General features: G+C 37.8%; 1 protein-coding gene across 3 annotated transcripts in view; it reads right to left on the bottom strand.

Annotated features, from left to right (window-relative positions):
- Nucleotides 1–16,942, bottom strand: part of Rbm28 (RNA binding motif protein 28) — a 35,689-nt gene that overhangs the window by 11,386 nt on the left and 7,361 nt on the right. For all 3 annotated transcript variants that reach the window (XM_047560602.1, XM_047560603.1, XM_047560605.1), the window contains exons 7-16: nucleotides 15,960–16,158; nucleotides 15,678–15,820; nucleotides 13,635–13,707; nucleotides 10,852–10,961; nucleotides 7,744–7,817; nucleotides 6,810–6,945; nucleotides 5,712–5,776; nucleotides 3,626–3,784; nucleotides 1,625–1,774; nucleotides 1,248–1,322 (exon numbers count right to left, since the gene is read on the bottom strand). In XM_047560602.1, the coding sequence (XP_047416558.1) occupies nucleotides 1,248–1,322; nucleotides 1,625–1,774; nucleotides 3,626–3,784; nucleotides 5,712–5,776; nucleotides 6,810–6,945; nucleotides 7,744–7,817; nucleotides 10,852–10,961; nucleotides 13,635–13,707; nucleotides 15,678–15,820; nucleotides 15,960–16,158 (1,184 nt within the window). The remainder of the gene's footprint in view (nucleotides 1–1,247; nucleotides 1,323–1,624; nucleotides 1,775–3,625; nucleotides 3,785–5,711; nucleotides 5,777–6,809; nucleotides 6,946–7,743; nucleotides 7,818–10,851; nucleotides 10,962–13,634; nucleotides 13,708–15,677; nucleotides 15,821–15,959; nucleotides 16,159–16,942) is intronic.

Here is a 16,942-nt window from a genome sequence, read left to right as displayed (position 1 = left end):
ACTCAGATCTACATAAAGGAAGAGCATTAGAGAAGACATAAGGGATATTACAGATTTATTTGTAATTAAGTGAAAGAAAAAGATGATTCAAGTGAAATTAATGTAACAATAAGTGTTTGCTGTTATGCCCTTTCACCTTAAGAGATCCAGATAGGTACACTAATATAACCAACATTGATTATATGCCAGTCTATCTCTAAATAGTGAGGCTATAGATATAACAGAATAAGAAACCATTTAAGAAAGTTCATCAGAGTCTAAATAATGAGGCCTTATCTGAGAGGTGGGAGAACACTACTCATTTGATCTGAATATGGAAATAAGTATCTGTTTTGAATTAGGGTTGAAAGGGGCATTTTTACATAGAAAGAGCTTATGTACATAAGTGTAGACAAAGAGTAATGAGAAAAAACAAAGCCAGTAGCTTTAGAGTCACTTCTCAAGCAATGGCTAAAGGCAGTAGATAATTCTATCATGTGGAATAACAAAGTTAACCTGAACAACAACCAGATCCCTAGTTCTCCAACCCAGAGCCATTGTCTTAACCATTGCAATTGCTCATCTCTTAATCATGCTCTTGGTACACACCACAAAGACTATGATTGTTCACTATATATAAAATTTAAGGTTAATATTGACAAGAGCTATAAGAGTTATGGAACCCAGAATAATCTGGCCCTGTATGGGCAAGAGAATGACCATGCAGTAAGGTAGGCAATGACATGTGTCATCTCATTTAATCCTCATAGTCAAGTGAGGTAAATATTGTTAACACATTTTACAAAATGAGATTCTGAGGGATAATAACTTACCAAGGAATATATAGCAAAAAAGGGGCAAAACTAAAGTTTGAACACAAGTGTGCCTGTTCCCAAAGTCTCTGATCTTCCATCTACCATGCTAGATTAAAAACAGTTCTAAAACTATCAGGAATCATGCTATCTAAGAAAAAAGAATTCTGGAGGGACAGTTGAAACCAACATGAATATAAAACCCTAACAATATCCATTAGTTTTGACATGTCCCGCACAACCCTATTAACTGATCCCTATCCTTTCCCTTCTCCTATGGCGCTATCACGGGACAGGTCAACAGAGGAGAAAATGGTCCAAAGAGCTTTAGGGAACTGAAAATAAAGGGTCAGTAACCTTAACTGGGCTGAGAATTGCTCTCAGGGAGGAGAAGCACAAACTGAACAAAATTTAAGTTTAAATAACTATGACATTTAAAAAAAAATGATTTTTTACCAGACTTCGTTGGATCCTTAGCTCCTTCATTTTAAGTTTCCTTCGATCTTCCAAAGAAAACTCCACTATTGGTCTCTGTGTCAGGAGACAATGACATTCGTCAGACTTTTTTTTTTTGGTGCTGGGGCTTGAATCCAGTGCAAATTTAGATTTTGATCTGTAAGTGGAATTATCCACCCACAAACCAGAGGTTACTGCTCATTTCCTCTACTTAAAAGGTAAGGGGCCATTTCTACAAGCAGTCTATTCAATTTTGAGCTCCTTATGATGATTTTACATGGAATCCACTCATACCTCCTCCTCCACCCCATCCACTTGCTACTCTTTTCCATAGGTGGCCCTGAGGAAAATAAGTCTCCCTGGAGGATGAGGCTTACCTTCTGAGTCCCAAAAATTTCTGGATTGTTGTTGATGTGACGGAGGGCTCTCAGAGCATGCTCATGCTCCTGGAACTCTGCAAAGGCATAGCCCAGGGACTGGCCTTTTGTTTTTCCATGAACTCCTTTAAGGTCTCGCATCACCCTACACTAAGTCAAATGAGAGAACAAAGCATAATTACTTAATGATAAGCCTTGTTAGACATGAAGTGCTTCAACAGATTCAATAAGAAATGAGCTTATATGCTGGGCGTATGGATTAGTACAGTGCTTGTCTAACACGAAGGCCCTAGTTCAATCCCCAGCAACACACAGAAAAGAAGAAAATCAGTTATGGAAAGAGAATCTTCATTTATGCTGCCATCATAAAAAACATACTGAAATAATACTTCTGAATGTGCATCTAATTAGAATACACCCACTGAGAGCACAGATTATTTTATTATTTTCTAAGAGTTTAGAGACAACAACACAGACTTACAAATAAGTACATCAATACAATAAAACTTGCTGAGGAAAATTTATAGTAGCTAACTATTCACAATATACCCAAGTTGAGAGGTATATGGCACTCTACACTGTATAACAATTTATCACTGTAGATGGAAAACTGTCCATATAGCTCATTTCTAAAGAAAGGTCCCAGAAAGGGACTTATTGAAGGAAGGAGAGAAAGCCTGGTGGCTTTGGGTGAGAAAGATGATTCTGGCATGAGAAAGAGCCTCCCCAACATCTAGACTCAGAAATACAGAAAGAAGTTTCAGTTCTCTGCTTAGAGTCAGATCCTCTCTGGCATGATTTTTCCCCTAAATTCTTAAGCAAGATGTGGTAGAAACTGGGGCACTGAGGTATGAGAAAACTGACCATTTATGTACAATTACCCCTGAAAGTTGTCACTCCCTTGTAATGGAGAAGCCTAAGTACTGGGGACACATGGGATTCTAAATTTGATTTATGTTCAGTAGCTATTCTGTTCCTAGATATCACTGTGTGCACCAGAGCGGAATCAAGAGAAGCACACAGTGAGTTCCTGTCCTCAAGATGCTTCTGTCTTACTAAGACACCATACCTATATAAACCAAAGATTTAAGAGAAAAATTCAATATAATACACACATTATAGAATACAAAGATTTTAAATATATAGACACTAAGCATTATGAAAGTTGATGTGAGGTTACTCGCATGGACCCCTAAGCCAGAAATACTTTTAGAAGTTTTACTAGCAATGTTGGTGAGATATATGCTGATATGGTCACATTTTCTCACATCATTTCCTAGTACTAACATGTACATTTTGAAGAGGCTTTCAGCGATTAGAAAAACAGCTTATGGTGGTAAAATGGAGCAAAGGAGACCCCCAAATATTGGCCATAGCACTTTAAAAATAAATACTAATGAAAAATTATTATGTGCTATACCAAGGACTGGGGATATAATAGTATCCCTTGAAGAGTTTAGTCTGCTTTTTCAGGTCAGTGTTAACAGTAAGTCCTATGAAAGAGACACAGAGGAGAGGATTCAGTACTCATGTGGAGTGAACTAAGACCTGATGTGAACCCAGTGTTTTCTACTTGAACAGCTAAAGACATGCATGGCCCCCTGTGCTCACCACGAGATACTGGGAACTCTTACCATTGAGTAAGACCCTAACTGGTAATAAAATGCTCTACTAAAGAGCAAAGTACACAAATTATTTTCTCTGCAAGAAAATGCACATTGCAGCACCCAGTATAATACTGAGCACATAGCAGACATTTAAATGCTTGCTAAATTAATTCCCAAGGACAGAGACTTCCTCACATTCTGCTGTAATTTGGTCAGATGTGAAAGACAGTCCTCAGAAGACAAACAAAACAAAAACGACTGCTGAATCCAGTCTTGCATGCTGACAATGTGTCCAAAAGAAAATCTGTTGATATGCCAGCATCCTAGCCAGAAATACACAGTCAATAAACCCAGGATGAGAATGGAAGTTCTGAATAAATAGGGCAATTCTCACCTCCTTGATGCGCACCCCCTTCTCCCCTTTAGTGGCATTCAGCAGCAGCTTCCTAAGCCATTTGTCATCCACAGCCTTTGGGAGATTATGCAGGCAAAGCCTGGTCCGGGAAACAAAGATATTCTGGTCCTTGAGTTTCTGATGCTTCAATAGCTCGAACTAAAAAAAATGACAAATTGTTAACAGTAGAACCCACCCTTTAAAAAGGCAGATGCAAATTCTATAGATGGAAAGAACCACAATCCTCATCCCATAATCACATACAAAAAAGGAAGAAAACTGACAACCCCTGCAGCCTTATACTGACCAGCACAAGAAAATAAAGGTTTAAGGAGGTTGGACAATGGGTAGGTAGTGGTAAAATCATACGCTCTGGAGTCAGATCTGAACTAGGAAGCTGTCCAATTATAGAAATCACATGAAAATTTCAAGACTCAATTTTTCATTCATAACATGGAACTGCAGATAAAATACAGTATGAATCTCTCAGCACTAACATGAGACCAAAATTAGATTACTTACACATACTACACCCTCCCCCCAACATGTACAAATCCCTGGTTCAAAATGTTGCCCAGAGCAAAAACGATGAATATTGTGGCTAATGTCTATGCCCAGTACTCATCTACCCACTAACTCAAACTAATTTTCAGTGCTGCCTTCCCAAAAGAAATAGAACTTATTTAAAGCACAGAATGGTGTCTTGTCTCAACTCTGCCACCCTGAGGCAAAGACACATCCATGACCACAAAGCATGTTCAGCAAACCCCTCAACTATACTGCCAGGAACAGCAGTTCCCTGGGTGACCTGTCTTTGAAGAAAAAAAATGAAGAATGACATTCTTCTACTAATTTGTTTTTTGTTTTTTTTTTTAAACTAAGTTAGTAGGAAAAAAGCTCTCGGTTAATTTTTTCTCTTTTATCAAGTATTCTCAGTTCTGCTGTTTCTTGTTTGGTAAAGATATGTACAAACTGCAAAATAAACAAATACTCTGAAAATGAATATCAAAGGGACATCTGAAGAGGCTATCATGCCTAAGTTCAACGGACTATTTTTCTCCCAGGAAAAGCTGTGATGCTGTGAATTTATGATGACTACATATAATCCAGTGAACTTTTCACTGGATTTAGAGCTAATTTTCAAAATTAGTTCTAAAATTCAATGTCATTATTGCACTATAATCAGAAAGGGCACACCATGCTCTCACAAATACCAAGATTTCTTGATGTTCATTACCAAAAAAACTGAACACTACTAATATAGGACCTGTGCACATTGAAAAAAGAAAAAATGCTTCTGGTTGTTATTATATCCTCTCCTCTGTTCACTATCTCCTGAACTTTAAGGTTTCACAGCTAATTCTGTTAATGATTTTGCTCTTTTTTTTTTTTTTTCGGGGGGGAGGAGTTTACAGGGGATTAAACCTAGGGGAGCTTAACCACTGAGCCACATCCCCATCCTTTTTTATTTCTTATTTTGAGATGTGGCCTTCCTAAATTGCTGAAGCTGGCCTTCAACTTCTGATCCTCCTGCCTCAGCCTCCCGAGTTGCTGGAATGACAGGCATGCACCATCACAATCAGCTAAAGGTTGTGCATTTTTATCTAGAATTCTAGGCTGGATAGAATGATCGTAAAAATGTTTACTTTCCTTCAGTATAAGAGGAACTAACATTACCAAGTAGCCAAAGAACATAATGGTATCAGTTAACAGTGGAAACTCCTATAATACAGAATTTTCCTACAACAATTTTATAAACTGGAGTTATCAACCCCTCCCCACTGACATCTTAGCTGCTCCTTCCAAAACCCACATCTCCTCCCTATCCTAATACTCTAACCCATACAGCTCTTCCTTTCTGATGCTATTCTACATTTACACTGACAATTATGCATAGCCCTAGCCTTCACATGTCTACTACATGACCCAGCAGTGTGCTTCTCAGCAGATGTTTACTGATGAGAAACCAGGAAAACAAAACTAAGATCCAGTTATTATAATGGCATATAATACTGTATCTAATAATTGTTTTTGACTGACTTTAAGTCTGGAGTCTTACAAGTAGGATGGTACCTAATCTACTCACCCGTTCTCGTTTGGCCATATCAGCAGCACTCACACCCTCGGCAGCCTTCGTCCCAGCACGGATCACTGCAGAAAGAAGAAAAAAGGCCAAGACATCACCAAGGGAATTTTCACGGAGCAACAGGAGGAATGTGATTTGAATGATGCAAACACTTTGTACAGGGCCCAGAGGACTGTGTTGGCCAGAACATGTTATCATTTGGTTAGGTCCAAAAATAGGCTACAGGGCTAAGTTTTGGACTTAGAACTCTTAAGGACTAAAACTCTCAATATTCTGTGATTTTGCTCTTTTCCTTTTCTCCCTTCAAAGAAGTTTCAGATACATGCATAATAGTACCTGGAAAAACCTGGAGGAAGTTCTGAAAATAAGTACAACGTTTAAGCATTAGGAATGCAAAATGTTCCACCTACAACCTGCCCCTTAAACTTAGCTGCCTCTCATGTACTGAGGGGCCATCACTCAGCAGTGAGATAAGCGAGCCTAGAAAACACCCATTGTCATAGAGGCCTAGATCAAAGGCTTAGAGCCTAACATTACTAGTTGGGACTATGCTGATAAACACTGTGTGACCTAGAAAAAAGGATTTTTTTAACTTAATGCTAATTTCAGGTTACTTCCTGATGTTAAAGGAAAGGTACTAGATGCCCACTTTAAATCCATGAATAATCCAAAAGAGTAACAATTAGTTATAATTTTCAACGCCTTCAGAACACTTCTTATTAAAAATGATGACAAGGGGTTAGGGATAAAGCTCAGTGGCACAGTGCTTGCCTAGCATGTGTAAGGTCCTAGCATCTTAAAAAAAAAAAAAAAAAGAAATGATGTCAAGAAGCAAGAATGGTTTAAGTTTTTCCTCCCTCTTTGCCTTGCCAATCCTCCATCAAAAAAGTCTAAAGGCAACCAGGCAGAAAACAGAATGGGATCAGTTAATTCACAAAATGGGTGAAGTTTTTCTAACAGAAAGCCACATCTAGCAAGGTAGAATGATAATGATACTATTAAGAAGGAATTTTTTTAAAAAATGTGCCCCATGTTGGATCACTGTCATAGCATGGAGTCACTCAGAAACCTGGTTCACATCTCCGTTTCACTACTCACAGCCTTCTCGGGCCAAGTAGAGGTTCCGGGTTCCAGTTGGCTTCTTCACCTTCTTTGTCTGAAGCTTTGCAGCCTCATCACGGGTCACAGCCAAGTCAACCTTCAGTTGCCGGCCATCCAATTTAAGGCCACCACCCTGTAATAGATTGCAACCCTCTCTTCAAATACACAATAAGCAGGAACTGAGCACCTGACAAGGAACACCAAGGAAGCGGAACCCACAAACCCCAATTATGTCATGGAAGCCAAATCCCAGGATGTTTCAGTCTAGCTGTCTACATGTGGATCCCTGACCCTCACAATATTTAGTGTAGCTATGCAAAAGGACATGTGTGTACTGAGGACAGTCAACAGTAACAGATTTACTCTAGGGGAGTTCATTAATTGAAAAGTAAGCCAAAACAGAGGAAAATGATCTTCAATCAGGTAAATTTTTAATATTCTGAGGAAAGTTTAGTAAAATGACAGTAACAAGAAAATTTAAGGGATAATGGCAATACAGGATAACTTATCTCAAAACAATATATACTTGGTTACATAACAGAGAAAAATTCTGAATCATCCACACACTTTCTCCAACATATATTCCTCTTTATAGGTTGTCTTAATTCCTTCATGTCAGTCTTTCATGTCATCAGCCTACGACAGAGGCCACTTATAAAGCAATTGATAAACATCAGAGAAATTATTCTACTTGTTCCTCTCCTAAGAAACAGGGATAATAATTCTACTTACCTCATGGGGCTGATACAATGATTAAATAAGATAATGCACATAAAGTTCAGTGCCTGACACACATACCAAGTGTTCAACAAGTGCTAGCTTTATCATCATCATCATCAACAAAAATAATGAAACTTTGTGTGAACACCAGATATTGCCCCTAGAAGTCACTATCTCCTACATTATAGAGCAAAAGAAAAGGCTTCCTTACCTCAGTCTCTGGAGAAGCTGCTGCAAGGCATTTCTGAGCTGCTTCTTGCGTCATGAACTGGGCAAATGCACAACCTGCACAAAGACACAAAATTAAGTCACATCTCAAACTCCCGTGGCCCATCAGTAAATCAAAGACAATACTTCTAATGGCCACAGTATAACACAGAAAGGGAAGGAAAAGTAGCATCCATTTATTAAATACCAGAGATGGACACTAAGTTAGGCAGTGAAGGTCAAAAGGAAATACGATAGCACATCTATTCTCAATGAAATTTTATTACTGCCTTCATCTTCTCTAATGTGTCTTGGAACTTTAGTCTCAACATCTTTCTCCTTAATAATATCCACATAAAAAGGTAGGGAAATTCCAGGTAAACACTTAACTCAGCAGCACTTATTGAGTGCCTATTAGAGATCTAAAAGATGAAGTAGGAACCACTTAACCCTGAAAATTACATCTCACTGTCTCAGGCATCAGATCTACCTCCTGGAGTAAAAAAGGCCTCCATTACATGAATATCCCAGGAAACAAGAGTCCATAAGCTCAATTCTTGGCTTATGCTTTACAATCTCCATAAGGTATGCCTTTCATTGGTTAGATGAAGGGCCATCAGCCCAAATATATACTATTGACAACATAAGCAAAGAAAAAAAAAGTAAACTCAAAAAAAAAAAAAAAAAAAATACAGGCTTCATATTTTGTTAGGACTTTTAAAAACTTTTAAAATTCTCTCATATATGAAAACACTACCATATTTCCTAGAGCTACGGGGGCATTATCTTCTGCCTGTTGATAGGAATAAATGGCAGCGACTAACCAAAAGGACACAACTTGGCAGGTCAACCCAATGGTCACCATTTAGTAAGGCCTTCTCTGCCTCCTCCAGACAGGGCTCATTGCTCCTACTTCTGTGTGCCTCCACTCACATCTCTCTTACAGCATTGGTCAGGGGGTATCTTCCCAAACACAATGAACATCTCAGGACTAAGAACCACTAACATAGTGTATAGCATTAATAAATACCAACAAAGAAACAAATACAGTTGAACCTCTGTATCTTGAGTTCCACATTAGTGGAGTCAACTGACCAAGAAATAAAAATATTTGGAGAAAAAAATGTCTATACTGAACACATACACTTTTTTGCTTGTCATTCCCCAAATGATACAGTTTAACAGTTGTTCACATATTAGGTATTATAAGTAAACTACAGATCATTTACAATATAGAGAGAATGCACAAATGCAAAGACAGCATCATTTTTTAAGGAAACTTAAGTACTCACAGATTCTGGTATATGCAATGGTCCTGGAACTAATCCCCCTATAGGTACTACAGAACAAGTGTAACAAAACAATACAGGGGGAAGAATTTCTAACAGGCATATTAACCTAATCATCCAATATGAAGAAAATGGGTCTCTGTCTGTCTGTCTGTCTGTCTGTCTCTCTCTCTCTCTCTCTCTCTCACTTTCTCTTTTTGGTATTAGAGATTGAACCCAGGAGCACTTGACCACTGGGCTACATCCCTAGCCATCCTCCACTCCCTTATTTTTCATTTTGAGACATGGTCTCATTAAGTTGCTCAGGGCCTCACTAAGTTGCTGAGGCTGGCTTTGAACTTGCAAGCCTCCTGCCTTAGCCTCCCAAGCCACTGGGACTATAGGTATGCACTACTGCACCCAGTAGTACATCTCTCTTAATAAGAATTTTATCATTGAAACCAGGGTAAGTATTGGGCTCAGTATTAACATTTCCCTAAAAGTCTACAGATAATCTTTAGCCCTTCTAGGCAGTGAAATGACATGCTGAGAGGGACACACCATAAGAGGAGCACAAGGTTGCCTGAGTAGGCAGAACAGGTGTCAGAAAAATGTGTGTCAGGAAAAAACAACACATTAAGAAAAAAATTAAAATTATGCTTTTAAGATCATTAACCCTATTAACATTAATAGCCCAAAAGACATCTAGCAAACAGTAGTAAACTACATTCTGAAAATATCAACCCAATATACTAGTGCACTCGAGAAGGCATAAAAGATACTGGATATCATAAAAATAAAGCAATATCATACCCATACTTGGAAGATTCTAAGTAACTCTAGCTGCCCATTTTTAGAAAAACATACTGGAAATGAAGAAGGTCCAAGAAGTATAACGGAATATTAGGTTGAAAGTATCTAAGTGGTTACTCTAGTTGAACCCATTCATTTTACAGATAAAAAACTAAAGTCCACAGTGGTTAAATGATTTGCCCCAAATCACCCAGAATGGGGGGTGGGAGGAGGGAATTACCCAGCTGGTCTTTGGCATAGTTGGGATTATATTCCTAATCTCCAGGAAACTGTTTAGTACTGTCTTATTTATATTTCTTTAGCTGAGTAAAAATCAAAAGTGATCAAGTCTTATCAATTTAGAATATAAGGTTTAGACTGGGTATTCTTAATCCATGGGTAATTTCTAACCTGTGCCCACACCCCTCAGAAACAGCATTTTCTGGGGAGCTTTTGCTAGATCTCAAAGGAATCAAAAATCAGAATAAATTAAGAATTCAGTGCTTCAGGAGAATGAATGAAATCCATGAAGTCAAAGATCAGAATGTGTTGAAAAATGCTTACCTAACAGCAGTGTACAAGATAAGAAGTGGTTAACCCTTAGAGTACACAATAATTTCAGGGAAAAAATATCTCAGGCAGCACTCCTGCTACATAGTTTTCTTTCCGATTGTTGCTATGCAACAAAGTTTCTCTGTCAGCTTCTACTTCTAACAAAGGGGGGGGGCCTGGCCTGTACTTTCAGGCAATGTGGAATGATAAATACCCATGAGATGCTATCATATTTGAAATTCGAAGGAGAACAACAAATGGAATTCATTACACTAAAGTAAATAAGCAAGCACTTAAAAAGTCTGTACAAAATTATGGCAGCACCATTAAAGATACTGTTTGGTATCATAACTTCAGAACACCCTTGGGCTTAAGGAAGCCAGGGGCAGGATAGACTTTGGACACTTCAGAATGGCACACAATATGCCTTCATGTGACCAGTCAACATCCATGGCAATGGTTGCAACCCTTTTAGGGCCTGGCCAGCTGGTGGCAAATACCTTTAGAATGCTCTGTGTCTGGATGCAAGACAATTCGCACATATTTAAGATCTCCAAATTGCTGGAGGAGTTCTCCAAGTTCTTCTTCCTCTGAGTCAAAGGACAGGTTTCTATGGAAGACAATAAGAAGGTGATAAGAAAGATCAATTACAAAGTGAGATCTTGTGTTCCACTAGAAAGTAAATGAATTGGACATTTACAGGGGAAGAGGCAGAGAGGCGGGGAGAGGAAGGGAGAAGTAGAGAGGGAGAAGACCTGGGTCCTTGCCTCTAGTGCCTCTCTGGCAGTTTCCTCACTTGTGTGAATGAGAGGCTCCGAGAATTGCTTTTGTCCATGAAAAAAATGAACACAATTGCTCACGACCACCCTTCCTTGTTCAGAAATAGCACCAATACAGAAGGGGGGCTTCTAATAACCAGGCTTCTGCAATATGACTCTGCCCCTTGGTCCCAAGGGACTTTCTTAGATCAATCAGATTCTCTAGCAGAGATTGAAACTTAAGCAGACATATACAAAGACTTGAATTCAATTCAAAATAGCAGTACCCAACCCAAGTAAGACTTTCAAGGCACTAGAAAATCTTCTACATGATGACCTGGGTAGTGGTTACATGAATATATACATATGAAAATTTTCACTGAGCTGTACATTTAAGAGTAATGTACTTTACAGAACACACATTAAAACAAAACACACACACAAAAAAAACCAAAAAACGAAAAACAAAAAACACAGTGTTGCTAGCGAAAAGACCCACAGACTCCAGCAGCAGGGTCCCAGAATTACCCAGATTCTCATCACCTTCTTGAGGTCCACTCTTTTAACTTTGATTTTATAAGCCACCCCCATGTTTATCCCACAAACTCTCTTTTTCACTTAAGATGGCCAACATGAGTTTTCTTACTATACCAAAAGGCACACAGCAATCTAGTAAGATAAATCACCTTTTCTGTCCTGCTCACCTCCAGATTATTTTTTCCTCTGTGTTACTATGAAATCTAGGTTTCTGTTAAGATTTTATAAAAGTCGGAAAATCTTTCAAAATAACACAAATGCAAACATGATAAAGTGTATTAGCTAAGTGCAAATAAATAAATAAATTACAGGTTTCTCAGTATCTCTAACTAATCCAAAGACCAATTAACTTTCTGAGCACTGACAAGGTGCTCAAAAAGTTCTGGACTCTGGATTTTGGACTTCTGGATTAGAGACAGAAACTAAACTGGTAAAATGTATGCAAATATTCCAAAATCTGAAAAACTCTAATCTTTTGTAACACATCTGGTTCCTTGAATTTCAGATGAGGCATACTCAACCTGTACTTATTTCTTCTGATGGAATTACAAATCTTGGAAGATTCTGTTCTCCTACATTTTGATGTAGTACAAAGATTCCTCATTTTTCTAGCTATGCACATCCTTCCAGGGTTAAGAAAAACAGTTTCTAGTAATAGCTACAATTTTACTTCTCTTATACTCAATAAATAGCCCCATAACTAATACTAGTTCATGGAATATTCCAGACAAACAGAAGTTTTCTACAGGATATATAGAGGATATATCCATATTATTTCTTCTAATTTACTTCATCCTTTACATCCTCTTCCACCCCTTTATATTCTCTGCCACTCCCTTATTTCCCTAAGTTCTTTATTAGCTAAAACACACAGAAAAGTAATAGAATCATTGGTATTCAGATCACAGGCTTCTGAATGTAACTTTTCTTCCTTTCTGTAATACAAAATTATTTACATGGAAGTTCCAAATTCTGAAGTTTAAAAAAATAGAAAAGCTATGGAAAGATATAATAGTAACACAAGTTACTATTAAATGAGAAATGGGCATAGCCTGTTTTGGCCAAACTCATCTTTATTAAAATATTTATGTGGGCATGTGTGGGGATGATTTCTGAGTAGTGATTAAGGTTTAATTTTTTTTTTCCTATTTGCTCATGTATTTCCCAAATGTTCTACAATGAACATAAGTTACCTATATAACAAGATTAAAAAAAAAAAAAAAAAAAAGAACAATTTTAAAAGACTATATGGGAGGATAAAATATATACTTCTAAAACCAGATCCAAATAAGCCTAGCGCACTAGGAAAGAACAAGAAGACATGTTTGAAGTGAAGTGACGATACCCTGACCTATAAAAACATCAATCTATTGTTGGTAGGGCTGAAATAGTAACAGCAAACATGCAATAAAAGCCATCTCTGCCCTCATCCCCCTACCACCACGTTTTCCTGGAAACTGACAGCATGTCTTAGTTATTCTGGACACTGACTTAAAAGTTAAGTTAGTATGGAGAGAAAAGTCATTTGTGACAAGTGGTATCACCCCAGTACTCCCTCTAAAACAAAAGTCAGAACCAAGATGTTCCTGACAGTTAAAGTGCTGATTTATTCCAAATAATGACACCCAAATTACAAAGAATGAAATCTAAAGAGGACAAAATATTAGCTACTCCTTGTTTTCTGCTTTACAGTTCTGATCCTCCTATATTTCTCATTGTTTGGTACATTCCTAGGTTCAGATGTGATGTGCTAATGGTCTTACAGCATCTAACTTTCTGGGCTTGGTAACATAAATAGTACCAAAAGGAAGGAAACACAGGAGGGAGGAGAATGGGAGGGGAAGATAGGATGGTGGAGAAAGAAGAGAGGAAAAGAGAAGAGAGGGGAAGAAGGTGAGGCAAAAAAAAGAAGAGAGAGGGAAAGAAAAAGGAAGAAAGGAGACCTGTCAAGGCAATGAAAATGGCAATTCTCTTGGTAGAAGGCATACCTGATAAAAACAGTTTTCCCTTCACTCACATCAGAGGGTAATTTCCTCTTCTTTTTCTTTGAGACTTGTATATCTAAGGAAAAGAAAAATAAACTCAAGGACTAGTGCAAGCCATATGACAAAGGACTCATTTCTTAAGTATGTAAAGATCTTGTATAAATTAATGTAAAAAATTATTTAACAGTGAACAAAGTTGGGTTTAATTGCCAACACCAAGAAAAAAGAAGAGAAACAGTACAAGAAATAAAAGACTACTTTCACCCACAGATTGGCAAAACCAAAACGACATGGAATCCAATGTAGTACAGGTGTGAGTAAAATACATTCCCATATACAGCTGTGATAATGTACATTTTCCAGAAATATAAAACATGTAGAATCTTTGAGGAGAAAACATACATATAGATTCATACACATAAACATATGCTACATCATGTAGGTGTGAATGTATGTTTTTGCTTATAAATAAGTTAAAATGTTCTCTACAAACATAAGAAACATAATACTGGTTGTCTCTGGGGGGTGTGCCCTACGAGGCTGAGGATCTAGATATAAGGGAGATTCCCTACTTATTCTGAAGAATAAATATATATACTTATGTGTACATAGGAAATTTCCAGATAATTATACAAGAAACAACAGTGGTTATTTTGGGGAATTATCAGAGGAATGGTGATGAGTTTTACTTTCTACATTATACTCTTCTGTACTGTACTTTCTGGTTTGCTCCCATTATCATATCAGTCCCGTAAGTTTTTTCAGTTGAATAAATGGTCAGAGACAGCTGAATCTGGGTTGCAGGATGCAGTCTCATGGTCCTTTTGGTGTAAAAGCTTCAATTCTGAGGTATCTAGCATTCCATTCTCATGGAAAATCTTGTTTCCTCAGATTTCTTATATGGTCAAATGAATAAGCCAGACTTAACAGAAATGGAAGCCAAAGAGCTGAATAAAAATGTCCAACTAGACAAGCCAAAGGTACAGTTATTGGTCATTTCTTTTACTGTAATGACTTGCCGTCCTCAATAAATGAGTTAATTCTCAATCAAGGTAGCAATGGGGATTTGTAGCAATTTTACAAAATGCTTGCAGAGGTCCTTAACCTGAACAGCGTTCCTCCAAAATTTGTATACTAAAGCCCTAATACCCCACGTGACTGCATTGGAAATGGGGACTTTGAGGAAGTAATTAAAGCTAAATGAGGACATAAGGGGAAAGTCCTAATCCAACAGGTTTAGTGTCCTTATAAGAAGTGGAAGAAAGACCAGAGCTCATTTTCTCTCTCCCCACATTGAAGCACACAGGGAAAGGTTATATGAGACCACAGTGAAATAGCAGCAGATTACAAGCCAGAAACAAAACCTCCCCAGGGACTAAATCAGTTGGCACTTGATCTGGGACTTCTGGCCTCCAGAACCGTGAGAAAACAAATTTCTGTGTTTAAATCACCCAGTCTATGGTATTTTGTCATGGCAGCCTGAGTTCACTATTCAGTCCTTTATCCCATCTCAACTCAGAGTTGTCTAACACCACTTCAGTATTGACATGCAATATATGCTATTTATCGTTATTGATTCAACTTGGATGATGATGAGATTAGGACCTCAGTATTAAGCTGGGTTTTAAACTGCCCAGAAAAGAATCTTAATCCTCAAATACCACTTCAAATTCTTTTTTTTTTTTTAAATTATCTTTTTAAATTTTTTTTAGTTGTTGATGGATACAATATTTGTTTTATTTATTTACTTTTATGTGGTGTTGAGGATCGAACCCAGTGCCTCACTCATGCCAGGCAAGTGCTCTACCACTTGAGTCACATCACCAGCCCTCAAACTCACTTTTAAAACAAACTAAACAATAATAAAATATCAAGCAAAAAACCTTAAGAAGAAAGCAATATAAAGAGGTTTCCTTTTCTGCATTTAAACATAAATGTGGTTGAACAACTTAGGGTCCTATTTAAAGAGAGACCAGGGTAGAAATAATGTAACATTTCTCATAACTTATTTAAGGTTTAAAGGCATTTATGAAGATCCAAGCAAACCTTCATCCTCTTTTTCTTCAGCACTGCTATCACTCTGTGCCAATCCCTCTCCACCATCAATGCTATCTCTTTCCTCCAGATCACTGTCCTCATCAGAGTGGTCTTCCTCACTACTTTCTTCAGGAGCTGCTCTCTTGACTGCTCTGCAATGACATAGTTCAGACCTAAGGAACTGAGCGGACTCATGGCTATTCAACTTCATCACGCATGTCAATTCTAGGAAGACATGAGAATTCCTCTCAGGGACAATCCTGTATCTTCCTCTATTGTCTCCCTGCTTACCTCTTCTGAATTTGCACGTGATTGGTCATTTTTGATTCTTTATCCTCCTCCTCCTCTTCATCTTCATCATCATCATCATCACCCTCATCATCATCTTCATCATCACCCTCATCATCATCTTCATCATCTTCTTCCTCTTCCACCCTGCCATTCTTTTTAATTGATTCATGACATTTAGGTTTATGACTCTTCTCCTCATCTATGGAGGAAGATAAAGAAAGTTAGGAATTTCTCTAATATTCCAAACAAGGTTGTTTTAACTGGAGCAACTAAAACTCCAAGTTTATAGTTCTTTGATGTTTCAGAATTTCATATATTTTTCTTGACTGTATGGTTGGCACCTCATACCTACTGGTTCTACATCCTGAGATTCAACTAAACATAGATCAAAACTACACTTTTTTTCCTTGTCATTATTCCCTAAACAATTCAGTATAACATCTATTTACATAACATTACACTGTACTGGGTATTATAAGTAATCTGAAAATTATAATATATGGGAGGATAGTGTAGATTCCATGCAAACTTATACCGTTTTCTATAAGGAACCTGAGCATACCAGGATTTTGGTATCTGAGGGGGATTCTGGAACCAATCCCCCATAGGTACTAAGAGACAATTATATGTAAGAAGTGCAACTGGGGTGAGGGGGTGGGATGAAAAACAAAACTCTCATCACTCAGATTCCCCTACAGTTTGTCTCTCATCTTGAGAAGCCTGAAGATTAACCTGCCTCAGAATTAGACAAAAGCAGCTAAGCCTCCCCAAACAGCCCACCACTTGTAACCTACAGCCAGCACAATGCTAACTCAGAGGCCCAGGCACAAACTTTAATCTCAGTGAGATCTAGTCTGATATCCTAATGGCTTAAAAGCCAACTATTCTCTAGATGAAACTCAAGTTTTAAGTTTCTCTATTCTTAATGCTTCATCATTCCTATGAAAAGTTGGGAAAAGAGAGCAAGTAGAGGGTACAATGAA

Source organism: Sciurus carolinensis, chromosome 8 (assembly GCF_902686445.1).
Source record: "Sciurus carolinensis chromosome 8, mSciCar1.2, whole genome shotgun sequence".
NCBI lineage: Eukaryota > Metazoa > Chordata > Mammalia > Rodentia > Sciuridae > Sciurus > Sciurus carolinensis.
Note: the sequence above shows the minus strand (reverse complement) of the source record. Positions and strands in the feature narration are given on the sequence as shown.